The sequence below is a fragment of the Blennius ocellaris genome (genome assembly GCF_963422515.1).
Source record: "Blennius ocellaris genome assembly, chromosome: 6".
Lineage (NCBI taxonomy): Eukaryota > Metazoa > Chordata > Actinopteri > Blenniiformes > Blenniidae > Blennius > Blennius ocellaris.
The window spans coordinates 28938355-28960164 of NC_137655.1; the positions used below are offsets into that span (position 1 = coordinate 28938355).

The 21810-nt window shown below is 42.4% G+C and overlaps 1 protein-coding gene across 1 annotated transcript in view; it reads right to left on the minus strand.

Annotated features, from left to right (window-relative positions):
- adcy5 (adenylate cyclase 5) overlaps window positions 1-18406 on the minus strand; it is a gene marked incomplete at its 5' end in the record, with an annotated part of 184942 nt that extends 166536 nt beyond the window's left edge. The window contains one exon of the mRNA XM_080498590.1: window positions 17465-18406. Coding sequence (XP_080354716.1) covers window positions 17465-18406 — 942 coding nt within the window. The remainder of the gene's footprint in view (window positions 1-17464) is intronic.
- Window positions 18407-21810: the final 3404 nt, after the last annotated feature.

Genomic DNA, 21810 nt, shown 5'->3' on the forward strand with positions numbered 1-21810 from the left:
CTGGCAGCTGTGTGGAAGCGCAGGCATGGGCTAGCTGCAGATCCGTGGAGAGCTTTGCAGCTAGGGGAGGAAAGATGCGCCTTTCTGTCTTGTTCCCAGGATCCAAAAAGAAGAAAAAGGAACAGAGAAAAAGGATAGTCCAAACGGTGTGTTCTGCTCGCCAGTGGGCTGAACCTTGGTTTGGTTCCGTGGTCCACTTTGTGCTCTCTTGGGCTTCCCGGTGAGGCAGAGATGTCCGTCTCACTCAGAAGTCGGGGTGAGAAGCAGGGAGCAGTTGGTTGGGAGGCAGTTTGACCAAGTTTGCATTTTGGACACCTGTGCTGTCCGAGTTGGGTTTGACCAATGAGTGGTTGGCGAGGAGCCCTTCATTTGCTTCACAGCTGCTATTGGTTCCCAACCTGGGATTTGCGGCCCTCAGGGTCGCTGTCCTCCCCCCATGCTGTTTTATTATCTTTCCATTATTCCTGCAGTTTCTGCTTTCGGCGGAGAAGATGCTACATGAAGTTGAAGCATGGATGTTGGGCCCAACATATACACATATATATATATATATATATATATATATTTATAAATAATAAGGGTGTAACAATGTACGTACTGGTACCCATACCGTTCGGTCCAGAGATGTACCGCGGGACAAAAATTTTAAGACCAAGGCTCGACATTAAGGCTTTTCCGAATGTCTGGGGCTCATGTTTTTTGGTGATATTTTGACGTTTTTTCAGCAAAAATCCCTTGGTATCGCCAACAGGTCACGCCACCGCAGGGCGCAGCCATTTCTCGCCCCGAGAGCGCGATCACGTAATTCTCGCATGAACGCCAACGATAGCTTGGGGAAACGCTTGATATGAATGATGTGAAGATCATGGCCGATCGCAGCAGCTATTTTCTTCCTGATTCATGTCTCCCATTCTGGTCAGTGATGTTGTGTCTTACCTGGAAAACATGCATTCTGATTGATAGTGTCGTGTAATTCCTTGGGATTGCCTTGAATTACGTAGTCGGTTTTTCAGTTCTATCAACATTCAGATCGTCACCGGAACGTATTGAAAACACAGTCGAATTGAACACATAAAAACAACTTCAACTAAAACGATGTATTTTTAATTATATGGACTTTCTAATCCCGAAGTTTCATAACTTTTTATGGTTCAGAAAAAAAGTTGAGTGAGTAAGGCTGTAAAACCCACCACCACACACTTTATATACTTCTCAGACAGGAATTGAAATTTTCTCACATTTCTCTCTTGTTTAAACACTCTCAAAGTTCAAACCTTCATAGATTTTAAAACATAAACATACCTCTCCCTTTTGGCTGCGACCGCAGGTGCCTTTGTCGGTGCAGAACATTTTGTCGACATTGTGGGGTTTGTTAAGAACTTGCAAACATACAGCACTTCAGAGTCACACTGCTATTGATCAGACATTGATGATAATAAATAATAAACATTTGGCAAGTCGAACGCATTCACGTACATGAGACACGGCACAGAGATTGATTGACAAGGGTCTACAGTCCCTTAGCCAAGCAGGATACAGAACACTGTGCTCGTTCATACGCCATTAAAAAAAAATAAAAATTGCACACAAAAAGAATCCACAAAACAGCGAGACCACGAAAGGTGAACCGCGTTATAGTGAGGGACCACTGTACTATAAAATTTCAGACGAACACAGCAAAAAGCCCAGAGGTCAACCTCAAATAAACACTGTGGGAGTTAATTCAACTCTGTGGGAGGTAATTCAAGTCTGGTCTTTTTGCAGTGAGGAACAAACTTAAAATATATATTATTATTCCTGCATATTGAAGAGTATAAAGAGATATGCCTTCCCTGAAAATTTCATTGAGATACCTTGATTACTAAAGAAATTGTTTTTCAGTTAAAAGTTATGTTGGTCGAATTCATACATTACCCAAGCTTATAAATGTCCATTAAACTTCGGGCAAGTCAAAATTTGTCCGGGCAAGTTAAACTTTTTTCCTTTTTTTTTTTTTTCATTTTCCCCTTATCCGAGTAACATACGGAACCGTGATTTCTGTACCGAGGTACGTACCGAACCGTGATTTTTGTGTTCCAATATATATGTATATATATATATGTACATATACGCACATACGCCCTTATGTGTGTGCAGTGTATACCTGCAATTTCATACTTTCATACCGACATCCTGTACACACCCACATGTAAACATACTCTATACAAACATATACACGTGCCCTTACCTGTAGATTCTGATTTTAACCAAGTTCCATAAATTCACAATTGTCAAGTTCCTGGGCTCTTGCGACACATTATGTACAGTATGTCTGTTTATAAATCCCCTCATTCCTTACTTTGAATCAAAACGAGCAAAATGTATCCATACCTGTAATTGTACATGAATCAAGATATTCTCCCAAACTTTTGACCTAAGAAACCTATTCATCACTTTTACAGTTCTCGGTCAAATAGTGCTTCTGTCATCACAGCGACAAGCACACATAAAAAAAAAAATTCAGCTTATTAAAATGTGCGTATGGCCAAGAAATGAACTAAACCCTCCTGGTGTAAATTCAATTAGGTTTTTACAAATTGAGATTGTCTCCCCCAATTATACTATACATTTGATTATTTTCCTTCTCTTGACTTACATTTTTGACTAACGTTTATTTTTCCCACATAATTGTGTCTATCTTTATTTAATTTGAGCACAATGGTGTCTCTGTTTTTCAGAGTGCAACAAAATAAGTTTTACAATCTGTCTGAAAACTTGCAAGGTCTTTCTCAAGGATTTCTTAGTGAATTACTGTTCGAATCCTTTATAGTTTATATTAAGTACGACGGATAAAAAAACTGTATTAAGCTCATAAATGATACTAAAGTGCTTCTGTGTTTGAACAGTGCAACTCGTGACTCTGATATTTGAAACAGATAAATGTCACACACGTAGGAGAAAACTGTGGCGAGCTGCCTGCAGAAATATCTGTTGTGACTTCCAACTGACCAAGAGAAGAGAAGATAACACTTCATAGAAGTTATTGGATAGAAGGAAACAAGCCTTTTTGACTCCAGGTCACTCATGACATCAAATCAGGCGAGAAATCTGGGTGGAGTTCTGGAATCACACCTCAAACTCAACAGCCACAATAAGACAATAACAAAACCAGCTTACTACCATCTGAAAAATATTGCAACAATCAAAGGATTTCTGACCCAGCAAGATTATGAGAAACTCGTTCATACATATATTTTCAGTAGGTTGGATTACTGTAATGGTGTGTTTACAGGCCTAAGTGAAAAATCTGTCAGCCAACTGCAGCTTATCCAGAATGCTGCAGCTCGAGTCCTCACCACCACAAAGAGGGTGGAGCACATTACCCCCATGCTCCAATCTCTGCACTGGCTGCCTGTGTGCCAAAGAATTTACTTCAGAATCATACTTCTGGTCTATAAAGCTTTGAATGGTCTCGGACCCAAATACATCTCAGATTTACTAGAATGTAAGTCCTCCAGACCTCTGAGGTCCTCAGGAAGAGGTTGACTCAGTGTTCCTAGAGTCAGAAGCAAACAAGGTGAAGCAGCTTTTAGTTTCTATGATCCTCACCTGTGGAACAAACTTCCTGATAACCTGAAGACTGCTGTAACACTTCCTTCTTTTAAATCAGGACTTAAAACATTATAATTTGCAGAGGCTTTTGAATTTAAAAAAAAAAGATGCTACTTACTTTATTAAACTTATCTTATTAAATCCCTTACCTTAATTATTACACTTTTCTTCATTATTTGTTTGCAATGCAAACATAACATTTGTATGCATTTCTTTCATTTCTTCTAAAGCTTTAATGCATTTCTTTCATTCTGTATTTCTTTAATATCTTTTTTATTTCTTTGTAAAGCACTGTGAATCACCTTGTGTTTGAATGGTGCTCTATAAATAAACTTGCCTTGCCTTGCCTTGTCGAGGGCTGCTCAATAGTGTGAGGTTTTCAACATTATTGTGGAACAATTGCTGTTGGTGTAAACTAAGGGCATGAGAAAGAGTGCTGTTATTTAAAAGAACAAATGCCAATAGAAAAAGACATTAAGGCCCTGTTTACACATTGTTTAAGAAAAGTTTTGCATGGACACAACAACACTTTGAAAACAATGCCCATTTACACAAAAACGGTAGAAACAATAAAAAACTAAGCAGTTCGCAGGTTGGGCCACTAGTAGATGCTGTTGTTTGTTTTTATGTAATGAAACCACACACGTGTGCTGAGAACAATATGCTGGACAAATGGCTGCAAGTGATGCCAGCTTGCTGTTTATTCGTTTAAGCTGTTATCCATTACATAGCTCACTAAAGCCCCGTCTCCACCGCACACAAGTGCCGGGGCGGAGCGGAGCGGTACGGAGCAGTTCGGAAGCACTAACCCCGACCGAAATTTTGGGTCGTGTCTCTACTGCAGAGAGGAGCATGAAAAGTGGGCGGGGCTTATGAGCTCCGCAGAAATGTGACATTATAACAGAAAAGAACGTCGTCAGATGTAGATCTTATGAATTCTCTGTTGTTGTTTAAATTCTCCACTTTGCACTGTTATTTTTTGCAGCGGAAAAAAAAAAAGTTACTTTTTGCAGCAGTCATTTTTTGCAGTGGAGAGCTGCAGCGCAACTTCCGTGTTTGTTTTGAGAGAGCGAGTCGCTCGGCCGCTTGCCAGCGACGTGCCCCGCACTGAGCGCTCGGGTGTGGGGCAAGTGGCCGGAGCGTTCCCCCCGGTTGGCTGAGGCACAGACACGGGAGTCTGAGCTTTCTGCAGGAGGTTCTCCACTCCGCTGTGCTGCCGGAACACGGAGGCGCCGAGCTCCGAGCTCCTTTTCATGGCTTCCGCGGTCCGTCCCCACGATAAAGCGCCACTGACCGCGGCTGAACAGAACGCTGACCGCCTCTGGAAAGCGGAGCTGCCGGAGCGCGGTCAGCGCCGGAGACGAAAGCTCCAGACTCCGGTGTCACGGACGCGCATCAGCGCCATGGCGAGCGCTATGCTGCAAACAGAAAACTCGGACGTGATGCAAAGTCCCTCCCCCCGGTCTCCTCCTGCCTCAAGTCCGCTCTTTCACAACAAACACTAAAGTTGAGCAGCAAAGAAAAGAAAAGGAAAATAAAAACAACCAGAGCACAGCTGACCACACTGACAGCAGAGGCTTCATCCAGCCGGCACATTAAAATATTGAGGGCGTGTAGTAAATCACTGACCAATCAGCAGACAGCAGCTCAAACTCAGACCCGTTCCATGGTCCCCGGCACCCCAACGGATGGGTAGCGGAAAAGTGGTGGCCTTTGGAGCGGTCTAGAGCGGTTTAGGCTGCTTTACATGTCGTGAGACGCGAGCCGGAGCGGTTTAAACCCGTCTAGGCTGCTACTTTCTGTGCGGTGGAGACGGGGCTATTGACAATGAGCCAGCAAGATCTGCTTTCAACTAAATTTGTTGAAGGTTTGAAGTTTTCAGGAAGTCTTGGGAACATCTAATGGCTCTCAATACACAAACATTAACTAACTCTAAAACATGCTAATTTGTCTACTAAGCGTTGCCATTCTCTTCAGAGAAATCAGCTGCTGGAAACAGATTAATTATTTGTATTTTGTTGTTTCTTACTTTAGGACAGTGCTACATCGACAAATGAGCAAGGAAAGATGGTTTTGACCTTGCTGATATGTTTGAACTGCGTCTGCAGTCTTCCTCAGACCAGTTGGAGAATGAAATTCCAGTAAGGCTACGCTCAGTACATCTTGAGTTTACACCAGGCAGTGCTGTGTCACAACTAAGACTAAGACCACCCAACTGTAAGTTAGAAAAACACAGCCGATGTCCACATCTTGGTGCCATAAACAAAAGATGTCTCTTTCAGCAAGATAATGCACCCAAGCACAAAGCAAAAATTATCCGAGAATGGGCTTTTTTAACATAAACAAATTGAGGCGTTGTTTAGCCTCTAAATTTAAGGATCTAAACCAGAAAGAGCATCTGTGGGATGTGCTGGACAAATTCAAGGAGCGTCTTAACACTTTGGGATTTGTTTGCCAAATGTAAAGTGCATAACAGATCAAATGTATTATTATTATTATTGTCATTATTATTGTCGTCTGGAGGGAGTGATAAAAAGCCTTCTGCAGAGGTCATGTAACTCCATACACAAAGTCATGTCCATGCAGTTCATGGCTGGAAGTAAAAATATACAGGTGCCTGCGGGAAAGCTCAGAGAGAAGCTGGTCTGTGTTTGTAGAATAGAATCTGTTGCCAAGTTACAGGAGTACCGAGTAGTTTTCTGACCTGGTAATGCATCAGCATGGTCTCTCAAAGGTACTCTGGTTTTGCCCTGCATCCATGTTGGCTTCAAAGACAAGTCTCTTTAACAGTAGCATTGTCTGACAGCGCTCCTCCTCAGCCTTAGGCTGGCTCACATCCTCAAACACAATTTCACAAAGAGCAATTAATGACTGAAACTAAATATTTGAACTCGACCACAGGGGACAGACAGGAGGCAGCAAGCTCTGCAATGTGAAAGAGGACATTTAGATAATAATTTTCAGACACTTCTCCTGTGGGCCACACTCCTCTCATCGCTCCACAGCATGCACAGCTCATTTGTGGGGAGGAAAGTGGTTAAAAATGTGGAGGCGGCAGAGTATCACAGGGAAATTCAAAGTGTGTCCAGAAACAGGACAGGGTCAGGAGGAATGGGGGCATCACGGCAGGTAAAGACAGGAGGGAAAATATGAACATCTGGTTCTGATTTCCACACATTATGAGCAACTGGCAACCCAAGGAGATGGACGGGAAATGCTATTACTGCTGGAATCCAGCTGGGCCGACTGAGAAAATGGTCCAGAGAAGAAGAGAAACAGTCGCAGAAACCGAGATAACATGGTCAGTAAAACAAATCCCCCCATCACGTTACATCACATTATCAGGACACAGACAAAGGGACACTGATTTTATCCATGAAGTTATGTTTTCTATGGCTGGCGTCAGCTGGGGATAAAAAAAAAAAAAAAAAACAACCAACAACTGCAAGTTTGAAAATGAGATAAAACCGGAGTTGTGCAATTAAAGAGAGAGATGAGCTCAGCAAACCTCTGTGGCCCGCTTCACATCTCTGTGGGATGCTTGCCACTGGAGGCCGCTTTAGCTGCTGCCAGCATCGCCTGGAACAGCCTCTGACCAAACGGTCAGGAGTCCACATGCATGATTGGGAGTTTAGGTGCAAAGATTGAAAAAGAAATGGTGTCTGGGGAATGAAAGTAAAAAGTTGTTAGTGTGGGTGGTACCAAAAGCTTGAAAACTCCCTCATCCTAACCCCACTGAGAAAAAATAAACGTGCATGGATCAGGCTTTCAATGTGGATGACGACTATATGTTTGCTCCAAGGATGCTCTGGTTCCAGGAGCTGATCTCAAGTTTCGCATAGAAATCTGAATGTTGTCCATCTTCATCCTTCTTTAATAGCTTTTTATCCAACTGAATCACAGTCTTCACGTGAACACTATTTTATTTTCATTAAAAGCTGTTCAAATTCTTGAGGAATTCCATTCATCCCAAACGCAGTAATGATAAAAATGTTCTAGCGTCCAGAAAGGATGTAGGATTTCACTGGTCACCCCTTTGTTTCTTCTTGAAATCTAATGTTTAGTTATGTAAGCAAGAATCATGCAAATAGTTTAGTCTTTCTGCTGTGTGAATGGCATGTGACCCTGCATCTGTTTGTATTTTCTGCTAAAAGCCACATTGTCATTTGATGTGCTGATGTGAGTGTGTGGGAACGAGCTGATGTATTTGTTGTTCTTTCCTCACCATGCTGTTGGTTTTAGCATATCTCCCCGGCTCGTTGCTGACTTGGACACCCGCTGTTTGTGTAAGATCCCAGGATAATGCAGCATCTCGATGCAAGGCTCCTTAGAGTTCCTTTAGAAGTGCAAAATCAGGCGACCTTGGAGTTTTTCGTTGTACTACTTTTCATATTAGCAAATGCACTTGTGCTGAGACTGTAGCAATGCAGATATAAGATGCTGTCCAGGGTGATACCACAGGCTGAGTCTTCTTGAAATGTGGGAAATTGGAACCTCAACTAGCTTTAACATTAATCCACTGGAAGACAGAAGTGCAGTTATAGCGTGAATCAAATGTCAGGCTCTGGTTCAGTCTTTGTGTTAAAAATTCCAGTGTGAGCACACACAATTTTCACAAAAATGCAGTGCATTGAACTAAAAGCAACACAACTCTAGAAGCAAGACGTTTGTGGTGTTTTCACCAACAACAAATAAACAGTGAACAGTGCCTGCAACCCGAATTATACCCTTTTCAAGTGGAACATTTCAAGTGGAAACACTTCTTTTTGATAATAATGTGCATTTACATGAAAACGCCAAAAATGCTGAAAACGATGTAGTAAGCATGTTGAGCCACGAGTTAGTGCTGTTGTTTGCTTTTATAGTGAAACCACACACACATGCATCAGAGAACAATACGTATAAAAATTAACAATGGGAGGACACAGACATTCTAGTTAACAAATGACCAAGTTAGATTATTACGGTGACTGTCAAAATAAAACTACCAAGACTGATTGTTATAATGTTGACTGTCAAAATAAAACCACCAAGTTGGATTATTATTACAGTGACTGTCAAAATAAAAGCACCAAGTCCAAGGAGAACATGGCAGAGTCATGACACTGGAGGAAAACATTGTTGATATTGTTCAACGACTTGTGCAAATGCAGAACAACTATTTACTACAGCGTGTGCAGTAGCAGCGTTCCTGCCAGTGACATGAGGACCAGTGTTAATTTCGTAGACTAAGACTATGACGAAAAATGTTCGTCAACGAACCTTTTTCACGGACGAGAACTAAATAAAAACTAAATAAAAGTCAGATATGATGACGAAGACTGAGACGAAGGATAACTGACACTATAGTCCACGAATAAAAACGAGACGAAACTCGAAGGCGGGACGAATGGAGAAGAGATCCAATCAGAACTACTCTTTTTGCGGGACAAGTTGGGAAGAAATCCAATCAGAGCGAATCTTTTGAGGATACGTTGATCTCATTGGTTGATCTGTGCGGAGGGAGGCAGCCATTTTAAAATGCCGCGGCAAATGCACGCGAGCAACAACAGGTAAACAAACCTGAAACAAACGCAGCAGCTAAGAGGAGAACAAAGTAACACAACGGTGTAGCCTACCATGTCCGAGGGAAACTGCATGTCTCGTGCACGATAGACATGTCAGGACTAGGGCGAAAACGAAGAATTGACATTTGGTCGCACTTCACATATGACAACAAGGAGAACAAGACCGTCTGTACAGCGTGTGGAGCAAACATTTCTGGGAAAAACACTACCAACTTGAAGCGACATTTACAGACGACTCATCAAGAAATACATGCGAAGGTAAGCTACGGTTATTTTATCATATCAACACATGTGTTTCTGCTAAACTTGGAGTACGATAAAAGCTAAAGGAATCCACCTTTGAACTGTATAGTGTGTTTTCACCAACGTCAGAATTTGGGCAATTACCCGGATGCGCGGCCTTTGCTGAGATATTGAATTAACACCAGTCAATGGAGATAAACTATCAAAGTTAAATTATAAGTTTAAAATGTCTTCTAAACAACAACAACCGCATTAAAGCACACCGCCCAGCGATTATCTATACAGCCATGCTAACCACAATCACCTCGGTTCTACAGACAACTGTCAGTAGTCATTTACCTCTTTTCAAACCAACGTAATGCAGGAGTTTCGCTATGTTCGCCCAATATGTGCAACCGAAAATGCGGCAATGATTAACAACTTCCCCGTGCCTACTTTGAGTCTTGTTTATAGGTAAGCACAAAATTGCTGTAACTACTTTTATGTTGATGCTTTGCCTAAATTCGTAGCAATGGCCGCTCGATGACACGCCGTGTAAACACTCTATTGATAAGACTGAGTCTGAGACGATTATCTCGCTGAATTAATAGGATTATAAATATTCAATGTTCTCAAATTGAATGAAATATGTACTAGTAGATTGTGTGTGTGGGTGTCATTGTAGCCTAAGCAGTTATTGAACTTTTATTTTATAAGCCCCTGAATTGAACAGATTTCACACTGAGAGATGGCAGATTTGTGAAGGCAAAAGCCAGCTTAATAAACATACGTGTGTGTGTGTGTGTGTGTGTGTGTGTGTGTGTGTGTGTGTGTGTGTGTGTGTGTGTGTGTGTGTGTGTGTGTGTGTGTGTGTGTGTGTGTGTCAGAGAGGTTTGAGGAGATTGGGCAAGAAAGAAAAGAATCACAGCTTGATTCCCCCCTTTTCACCCTCACAGATACAGAAGACGTCTGATTACAAAGATGACCATGGGCCAAGGGGAAATAAAACTAGCGCTGCTAGTGAAACCCAGCAGCAGGCCATCTCTACAGCTTTCCAAAGTTCTTCAAAATACAAAACTGAATCGAAGGAACAACATACCAAGGAGCAGGCCATAGCTAGATGGATTGGACGCACAGGTTTACCAGTCACAACAATTGAAGACGAGGACTTTGTGCTAATGATGGAGATAGTAGATAGGAGACTAACAGTTCCAAAGAAAACCAAATGAGCAATTTGATTGAAACACAGTATGAACATGAAAGACAGAAATTCAAAGAGAGACTGGCTGCTGCCCGGAGAGTATCGATTGGCCTTGACATGTGGACAAAAAAAGGACTGACAGCCTCATTCCTTGCCATAAGCGCATGCTACTTTTGTGTTGAACAAAGTAAACCTGTACACATATTGTTGGCCCTTGAACAAGTAGCTCACCCACACACTGCACTGTCTATCAAGGCATACGTGGATAAATGTATGCAGGAGTGGGCCATACCAAAGGAGAGGATCCTGACCGTAATAACGGACAATGGGAGTAACATGGTGGCAGCCTTTAAACACACAACAACAGAAGAAACCAGCTCAGACTCAGAGGACGACTCCCCTGGGTCCACAATGGAAAGTGACCCTGAATCTGTAACTGAAGACCAGCGGTGAGCCATGATTAGTTTATTCTTTTACATGACAATTATCACATGAATGATTTTCCCCGACACATGTATAGAGTATACACACACACACCAGTCACTTTAATAGGTTTATACTTATTTGGTTGTCCTTTCTTCCTGTTTTTAGGTACCATCATGTCGACATGGAAATGGACCGGACACCGTGTGTGGTGCATACTATACAACTTGTGGTCCACATGTTGCAGAAAGAGACGACTGTCAAAAGAGTCCTCAATAAAGCAAGGTCGGTGGTGAAGCTCTTTCGCAAGTCCTCAGTTGCAACACAGAGGGTACTGGACCAGTGTGGTCTTATTGTTGTAAATGACTGCCCCACACGCTGGTCGAGCACATTCAGCATGGTCACACGACTCCTCACAGTCAAAGATGCAGTCTGTCAAATGGCAAGTGACATGGGATGGGACAGTTTGCTTACCAGTGAGTGGCAAAAGCTTTCATCAATCCAAGACCTACTGCTGCCTTTTGCGGAACACACTAAAACCCTCCAGAGTGACACCTCATCTATGTCCCTAGTGGTTCCTGCCCTCTTTGATCTGCTGAGTCACCTGACTGACTTTGCAGAGAGCACTCGGTACAGAGATCTCGCCACTCTTGCAGAGAAAATGAGAGCAAATCTGATCCAGCGTTTTGCTTGCTTCTTGGATTCAGCTGATGAAAAGTTCTCACCGCTTGCAGCAGCTGCCTGCTTTGTCAACCCAACTGTCTGTGAAATCCTTGTTAATGTTGATGTGGCTGATGGAAATATCCCGGAACTGCTGAAACAGGCAGAGGACTATGTGGTCAAATGCACTTTCACACACACAAGACAGGAGGTGGACCAGACTGAAGAAGATGGAGAAGAAGAGGTGATTGAGGAACCAGAAGCAGCACCATCCTCAAAGCAGCCTGTATTTAGGTTCCTCTCAAAATGCCGCACCACGCGGCTTAAACAGAAAACCTCCACAACCAGCATCAGGCAGCAGATCATCAAGTACAAGGAAGAGCTTTCACATCCCATCACTGACGATACAGGAACAGACTTCTGGCTGGAAAAGAGTGACAGTTTTTATCACAGTTTAAAGCCACTTGCATTAGACTTGTTGGCTATGCCAGCTTCTCAAGCTTTTGCAGAGAGGGTATTCAGCGTCACAGGTGACCTCACAAGAGGACGGCGTAACAGAGGAAGGGTCACATTGGAGCGAAGTGCTTTCCTTAAAATGAACAGAGAGAAATAGAACTGTTGTGTTCACTGCTATTTACAGCATTTCCTGTAGCTGCACAACTTGATATTGGTATTTGTTTTGTTTAATATGAGAGCAGAGATTTTTTGTTCCATGCAAAAATGGCATTACAGCTTAGCATGTAATTCACTTGTTTTGAGTTGAGCTCATTGATACCTCTTTTTATTTATTAACAGAAGAATTTAATTTTGTGTGCAATGACGATGCACATTTTCTTTTACATATTTGTTTTTCTTTTCAAATATCTGATTTTGCACTCAATGCATAGTAAGAGACGATGAAGAAGATGATGTTCACAGAGTTGTGTGCTTTTTTAGTTTAATGTGATATTTACCTGTATTTTCAATGCTGAGAGACAAGGTTTTTCTTATTTACTTGAAGACAAAGGAGTACTCTTTGGTAGTTACAGCCAATACATATTTTATTTTAAATTTCAGAATTGCACTCATCTGTTCTGTTTATATCTTGTTGATTTTGCACAGAGTCGCAATACGTGAGGCATTGTAGCCTAACCAGTTATTTAACTTGGATTTTGTTAAAAATAAGCCCCTGAATTCAACACATTTTAGATCTCATGCATTAATGATGCACATAGTCCACAGAAGATCAAACTGGAGATTGAAGGAGGCGAGTTCTGTTATGACATTAAGAATAAAATACATGTTGTATTACAACCGTTTGCTGTCTGTATTGCATATTTTGTATTGCAAACCCTTACACCTAACCGTTCCATGAAAAAAGAAAAATTTAGTCGACTAAGTCCACTGTCGTCGACTAATATCTGCTAATGTTTAGTCTACTAAAACTAGACTAAGACTAAAAGATTTCAGAAGACTAAAACTAGACTAAGACTAAATGGTGTGTTATTCAAAAGACTAAGACTAAGACTAAATCAGAATTTGCTGCCAAAATTAACACTGATGAGGACTGAGCCCAACCACTGTTAAAAAGTTGCGTTTTCGCCCGTTTACACTCTGACAGAGTCAAAGAGTTTTCAAAAAGCTCCACTGTGGCAGTTGAGCATGCCACCACCGGGTTCACCCACAGAGGCACGGAGTCGGGAACTTTAACACGCCATACTTTTTATTAAACTTTGCAGCCTGTGTCTATAGGAGCCAGCTCCTCCTGTATGGGCAGACAGGTGAGGCAGCACACCTGATTCCCATCAGGGCCTTAGCCCCCATTCACAGGACAACATATACGAGTATATCTGCAAAACTTTCTTCACATTTGGGGGTCCGTTTACATACACAACACCGGTGTTCTGATCCTCTGTATCGATGACGTTTCTGTTACTACACATCTCTCCTCCCTCCCTCCTGCTCATCCACTTGTAAACAAACATGACCGACCCGTAGCGGCATTTGTCGTGGTCAATATTCTAGTTTTATCGTACATATCAGTAGGGTGGGAGGCATTAACAGAGAACCAGGCCGCAGGATTGCAACCTCAGCCACGGGGGGAGAACATACAGAAACAACAGCCCAGGCTTTAACTCTTCTTTTTTTTTCACACCTTCAAAACATTTTTACACACAGTGCGTACAGGATTCAGACTGGCACGTGAAACATTGCCGTAGAAACGGTCTTTTAATCAACTCCCTGCCACATCCATCTTGGAAGCTGTTTTTAAAAATTAGCATTTTCAGTTGCTCTGAGCATGTCATCGTGCAAAGGGACACCCAAAACACAACTGAAGTTTTCATTGTCAAACGTGTCATGTGACCCGAGTCCAAGGTCACAAATTAATCTACATTTCAAACAATCTGACGCTTCCACAAACAGACTACAGCAATCATACAGGGGCCTGTTTTAACCATATCGAGTGTAATAAAGAATAAACACTTTAATCAAATTTGTATGAAATCACATCAAAATTAAAGTGTGACTGCAGCAATGTAATGGCATTCATAAATACAGTCTCCTTTCAGTAGTTTGTTATTGACTCACAGAAGAAATTCTTACTGTTGCATTGACTCATTCATACATTTCCAAGGTATTCTGGGTTGAATATAATATACGTACAACAATCCATTCTTTAGCACATTGCAATGAAGCCAGGACACAATAGTTGTAGAATCAAATCAAATCAAACCCAGCTTTATTTATATTGCACTTTTCATACAAAGGTTGGAGCACAAAGTGTTTCACATACTATAAAAAGAAAAAGAAACACACACACACACACACACACACACACACACACCCCCACACACACACACGCGCGCACACACATTTGTTCTGCTGAATCCCAGTGCTCTTTCTCTTGCCCCTGATTTACAACAGCTGCAACTGTTCCACGATATGTAGGATATTGGTGATGTGATGATGTGGAAAAATGTGTACTATATTGGCCTGGTAAGATAACTACATTGTGGTAAGCGTTTCTGCTGTTTCTGTGTAAACAAACATCATTTTCAATACGTTGCTTTGTAACCAGGAAACTTTTTGGAAAGGAAAACGCAAACACAATGCCTTTTCACTTGAAACATTGCCATATAAGCAGGGGCTTAGTCACACAGTGTGTAGCTACTTCAGATTAATAACTGACTCAATGTTCCTTCTGGATGTGTATTAGTTGTGTAAATAGTTGTCGGTTTCTCCGGTCTAATAACTGATCCAGTGCAGCTCAGGCCTCCTTGGACCCCACAGTGGATACAGTGAGTAGAGAAGATGGATGGATAATCCTCAAACTGTAAACTCAGCCTCAAAAGATGCCACACATATTTTTGGTCCCATAGTTCAGTTGAAAATTCAAGGATGGAGTTGTTGGAGTTACCGGACTCGTTGCACACCTTCACTTTCTCAGAGGGGAATCGGGAGAAAATACACTTGTAGGAAAATTTCTCCACATAACGCTGACATCTTCATAAGGATTCTCACTGTATGAGAGCTTTGTTGTTACAGGAAATATTTATGAGGAACACGGGACCCGATAAAACCGGCAAACTGCCAACACTCTTATGTGTGAGAGAAGAGCGGAAGCGTCAGAAGCTCTAGCGAATCACAGACAAATAAACACACAACAGAATGCGTATGAACAACTCAGACTTTAAAATTAAGTCCAACTCCAAATAATGGGGGGAAATAAAGCTAATTTACAGATCTTATAGCAGATAATGTCCACCCAGCCTGGACGCCCATGTAACTGATATGTTCCCATGTAACAATGATGTAAAAATCCAGCCGTGGGCATTGGGATGCTATGAGGAATCTGAACATTCAGTAAAACATCAAAACAAACTATTGACCTTGAAACTTTCAAGAATAAAATGAATGCAAATCCAGATTAAGTAAAACAATCTGTAATCCGTCTTGTTTTAAAGTTTTTTCCAACAACTGTTAATGCAGATATTAAACCAGCTGTGTTTTTTTACTTTATAAAGCACCGCCTTCTCGCAGAATATATTAAAGTGTGGAGTAAAGTAAACATTCAGTGGTTGAGAGTTAATATAATCTCATATCTGAGCTTCATCTCAATTAAAATAAAAGCAAAACTATGTGGTCACAGTGATCTGATCTTAAAGGGATCTGATCTTAAAGATTTTAGAATGCAGAAAAGAAGACACATAATGAGAATCTGTTGAGAAATTCAAAGTGAAAGAATAAAGATCTTGTCACCTCTCTCCAAAGAAATGTAATGGACACATGACCAACTACAGTGTGCAGATTCTCATCAAAGGTTTCTTTGATATACAAATAAAGCTCTCGTGGTCAAGATGAACGAATGGGAATGAGATTTACTGAGACAAATGAGAAGGAAAAAAGGAAATTCATGCAAATCTGTATCACTGTACATGTGCTTAACTTACAGCTGGTATACACCCATCACAAAACTCTATAGTTGTTGAATGAACTATCAGATTAAAAAGCAAAGCGTTCCTTAAGGATATCAATAAAATACAGCGTAAAGTACAGGCACTGCAGTAAAGCTCCACTAAAGTTACAAGCATTACTATTTCTGTAAGTTTTCCAAAACCTAAGACCTGATTGCTTTTCACAAATCACATGTTAACCTGAATAAACACACGTCTCCTTGCCAGTTGCCTGTATAGAAGATCAGTAGCAGCCACACAGAGCAGCACTCAGGAGAAACCAGAGAACCTGGAGAAAACCTACACAACAAAGCTTAACCCTAACCCCACACACAAGAAGAACATGAAAACTCCACACAGAATGACCCCAGGTTGTATTTAAACCCATGACCTTCTCACTGTGAGGCATGAATGGCTTTAAACTTAAGCCTGATTTGTGATAATCTACATTTTACCACATGACTGTGTCAAATCTCCCAGTTTTCCACTCCAACATGATACCTCGCACACTTAAAGGCAGTGTGGGAAGATGAGCCCCTCTCACACAACCCCATTGCACCCTCACAGACCTCCTAAACTCCTAGAACACACACTTTGTCTCACATCAAGTAGGAATTCAAGGCTGGAGGCTTTAATTACAACTTTGGTAGGATTAAATACAGTCTTTAACTGTTATATTGCTAACTATAACATGCATACTGTGCAACTTGTGGTTTTACAGTAAAGCTTATTTGATTGTAATTCATCCCTGTTATACTTGCAATATATTCAGTAATAAAATGTGATTTTAAGCAAAAGGAAAGGAAAAAAGCTGTCATAAATTCGCTGCAAGATGTGGCTCAAAAGCAAAACTGACTACACTTCCTGAGAACAATTTGTTTAAAGCACTGAACCTTCAGGGAAAGTGTGTCAGGAATCAGGTGAGAAGGTCTGGGCTTAAATACCTGCCGGGTCCTTTGTGTGTGGAGTTTGCATGTTCTCCCTGTGTGTGTGAGTTTCAGACTCTGGTTTCTTCCCACAGTCCAAAAAGGTTAATTGGTGAGTCTAATTTGCCCCCAGGTGTGAATGTGTGTGTTTGTCCTGATGGATTGGTGACCTGTCCAGAGTGAATCCTGCCCTCACCCACAGTAATCTGGGATGGATGGAATCAGGTGGCAGTGGACCCCTTTAACTTATAATTATATTAGAATTTGCCCTTTTGGAAAGCTGTGCACTATTCACTAAAACATCCCAGAGGCAACCTGTCAGGATGAAAACATGCAGAAAACTTGTGCATATTTGAGCAGAAAACAAAACCCACAACTTTGCACACAATTTTGTGATTGATATATATGTGTGTGTGGGTGTAATGTAATTGTGTGACATACCTGTTTCCACAGAAAGCTGTCCATCCCGTTTAAAAGCCAAGAAATGGTCACGTGGATGGCGGAGAGGATAACTCCGGTGATGACGGCGGCGCGCATCCGGACCGGCAGCAGCGTGTAGATGACATGGATGAAAAAGACGGTCCACCAGATCCCCTCGGAGGCACTTCTGGGCTGCACGAGCAGTACTCCGATCACCTGGACCACCAGCACCATGAGGATGACCACGTAGCACACCACCCACATGTGGTCCTGATGGAAGCCGTTGCGGTTGCACACCACCATGAGAACCAGCGTGAGGAAGATGGCCACGGATAAGACCAGAACGGAGGTGACGCTGGGTCCCGCCGCCCCGCCGGAGCAGTGGAAGCCCAGCATGACGGTGAAGACAAGCACCAGCACCGCCATCAGCATAGTTAAGCTGCTCTGGTTGAGCCGGAAAAAGTAGCGCTGGTAGAGCCGCTCCAACTTCTCCGACTGGAACTTCTTGGACTTGAAAATGTGCATGACGCTGCTGCAGCATGCCACCGCGGAGAAGTGAACTTCGGGCATGACCTCCTCGCTGTGGTCTCCCCTCGGTTTGGCTCTCCGCTCGTCCAAACCCAGCTCCACGGACTTGGGTCTCACCTCGCCGCCTGTGCGCTTGGAGGACGTGCGGTTCTTGTCTTGGTTCTCCTCGCCATGGTCCTGCCAAGCCGATCTGGACCTGAAGCTGACCCTGCTGACGGTGGTGGAGGCTCTCCCAGGTGGCCGGTGGTCCAACTCGTCATCCTCCTCCCTCCACCGGCTGTTGGCCCTGCTCAGCTTCTTGCGCGGGGATCTGGCTGAGTATGGGCACCCGTTGGCCACAGACTCAGACTCTCCCCAAGCAGATCTGTGCTCGGTCCCTCCCCTCAGCCCCGGAGCACCGACTCCCGGTGGGCTGACACTGTTTGATCTGGACATAGTGGCGCACAGAGGCAGGATTGACTCAATTGTGCCTGAAGAAACAAACAATCCGGAAAAGTTTTTCCCCACTGTGTGTGAGCGCGTGCGGGGGAGGGGGGGGGGGGGTAGTTGGTTATTCCCAAAGTGAATATTCCATTGCTTGAAAAGCCGCGTTTTAACCCTCAATTCATTCAAATATCCAAACTAAAATAATTAATCCAAGTGAAAGGGGATGCTCTGGAGAGGGAAACAATTGAACGTGCGCGAACTCACAAGGGAGCCAGTTTGGCCACCAGAGATGGGTACATAGGATCTACATCACTGGGCCCAATTATCTGTCATCCATGGAGATGTTGCATGGCAGCTTCGCAGAAGATGAATTAAAAGCATCGCACACAACTCAGATTGTCTCCAGAGATGACATCGCAGCGCCATCAAATTCAATCCGTTTCATATCTCCTTGTTTTCGCGCAGAGCAGGAGTCAAAATGTGTCCAAAAATAATGTAAATCAATCACATGTTGGCACGTTGTGTTTTTTTTTTTGTTTTTTTTAGTGATCCCGGATCATTTGGTGCACCTGTGATTCAAACATATCTGGCTGGAGACTGCAACGGAAAAGCAGCAGCAGCAGCATCACGATCCCCTCAGCCGCTCCTCCTCCTCCTCCTCTTCCTCTGGCAGCCACGAAACACCGCCTGCAGCTCCATGGTTAAAGCCCCGCGTCACGCTCAATTCACCGCCAACCTCTGCGCCCCGATCGATGTCCAACAGCTGTCCATCAGCGCTCAGATCCCCCCGAGAGCGGCTCCTGGTTTGGTTTCCAGCCGGACGGAGGCTCCGGGGCCGTGCGGCAGCAGCAGAGGCAGCGGCGGCATGTCGCCAGGTGTCGACCTCTCGTGCAAACGTGCGTGCGCTCCCGCAGCTTCGGATAACCCGCTCGGTGCGCGTTTGGAGCCGGACATCATAACATATTTAGCGCCGATTGCTGCTTTAATGGTCATTCAACCAAGTGTGCTTCCTGTGGTCCGCCTATCCTCCGCGCTCCCCCATTGGAAACGGCAGCGGGGTGAGTCACGCTTTGACGCGCTTTCATTGGACCTCAGGCCGGTCAATCCGGAGCAGAGCGCCGCGAGACCCCCGGTGCTTTCGATGAATGGGCGGGTTTGTGCGCACAGCTGGATCACGCACGCACGCACGCACGCACGCACCGGCTGAGGGGGTGAATCTCTCCTCATATAGGATCTCAGTTATTAAAGATATAAAATTCACACCTTCAAGGAGAGTCGGCTCTTTTGATTCGGTTCACTAGAATAGAGTTGGCTCTTTTGACTTGGTTCACTAGAATAGGGTCAGCTTTTTGACTCAGTTAACTAGAATAGAATTGGCTCTTTTGACTCGGTTCACTAGAATAGTTCTACAGGTATACAAAACAGTTCTACAGGTATATTAAGCAATTCTACAGGTACACCAAACAATTCTACAGGTAGATAAAACAATTCTACAGGTATACAAAACAGTTCTCCACATGTACAAATCAATTCTACAGGTATATAAAACAATTCTACAGGTATACAAAACAGATCTACAGATATACTAAACAATAACACAGGTATATAAAACAATTGTACAGGTATACAAAACAGTTCTACAGGTATATAAAACAATAACACAGCTATATAAAGCAATTCTACAGGTATACAAAACAGTTCTCCACATATACAAATCAATTCTACAGGTATATAAAACAATTATCCAAGTATACAAAAGAATAACACAGGTATACAAAACAGTTCTACAGGTATACAAAACAATTCTACAGGTATATTAAACAATTCTACAGGTATACAAAACAGTTTACAGGTATGCAAAAGACACAGGTATGCAAGACAATTCTATAGGTATATAAAACAAAAACACACAGGTATATAAAACAATTCGATTGCCATACAAACAGTTATACGGGTATACAAAACAATAACATAGGTATATGAAACAATAACACAGGTATACAAAACAATTCTACAGGTATACAAAACAGTTCTACAGGTATGCAAAACAGTTCTACAGGTATACAAAACAATTCTACAGGTATTTTAAACAGTTCTACAGGTATATAAAACAATTCTACAAGTACGCAACTCACGGTACACAACTACGAATTCACTTTTACAATTGCTCAAACCTTTTTCACCAATAATAGCTCAATAGGCTTTCCTCGTTCCCACCAAGACAGTGTTTAAAGAAGTTAAATTTTCAGTGATTGAGCACTTTTGTCATCTGAACTAACCAAAATACCAAAATACAGCAAAGGTTTTCAGTTTTCACTTCAAAACATGTAACTAAACTCTTAAAACAATGCCAAGTGAGTTTCCAGCATACCGGGACTTCTATTGAGAAACTATCATTTTCAAAGGATGTGCCCCATGTGATCATTTCAATCCCTTTTAGCAATTTTTTGGAAACACTTAAAAATTTAAAGCCACTCACTGAGCAAGCAACATCCATAGATGTCCAAAACATGTCCATCCGCCCAGGCCGTAATCTGCATATCTATCTGACAGCCAGAAGTAGTTGACAAATGCCATAAGAATTATTGACATTATAAAAATGATGGACATCGAAGACACCCAGAATCAGTTGAAAAAGACAGGTCACAATATGCTTGTTAAGTCCAGATGCCTGTACGATTATTGATTTGTCATTAAAATAACGAGGAAGTAGTTCATGACAGGCAAGAGGAGACTGCATGTGAAGCTTATTGTCTGAGTTTTGACCGTTTATTATTTTGGTCACAAGCCATTCAAGTCTCCACAGAGAAACTCTCCACTTTGATAACCTTTCATCTTGAGAAAACAACTATGTACATGAGAAATGTTTTATCAGCACTGTCAGTTTCCATTGTCAATTGTCTCATTGGTGCAATTATTAGTGTTAGGGTCCATTTTAAAAGGCTATCTCCTTTAAAGAACATGTCTACACTATAAAAAAAAAAAAACATAAAAAATTCAGCTACGGTATGTTATAAGAGTCCTTGTCTGATGTAAAACGCAGTAAAAAAAAAAAAAAAAAAAGTCTTCTTTCTCGAGTCCAAGCATGGATTATAGAAGCCAAAGAGCCAGGTATGGCTTATTCAGTCCCTATCAGATCTCAATGGTCCAGACAAAGTGCCTCCAGGTCAATTTAATAGTCTATTTTAAAGACTTCAGCTGGATGTTACAGTGTAAAGATAAGTGACATTTTCAATCCTGAACCGTTACAGTCTGGACAGCATGTGACAGAGACCTCACATGTTTTGTGTGACCGCCTCACTTCCAGCTCAATCCCCCTTCAGCCTTTTCTGATCAGCATCAAGGGCCGAAACGCAGCGAACAGGGGGCCCATTCAGCTCTGTCCTCTCCCCATAAAAAGAAATCTCAGATAC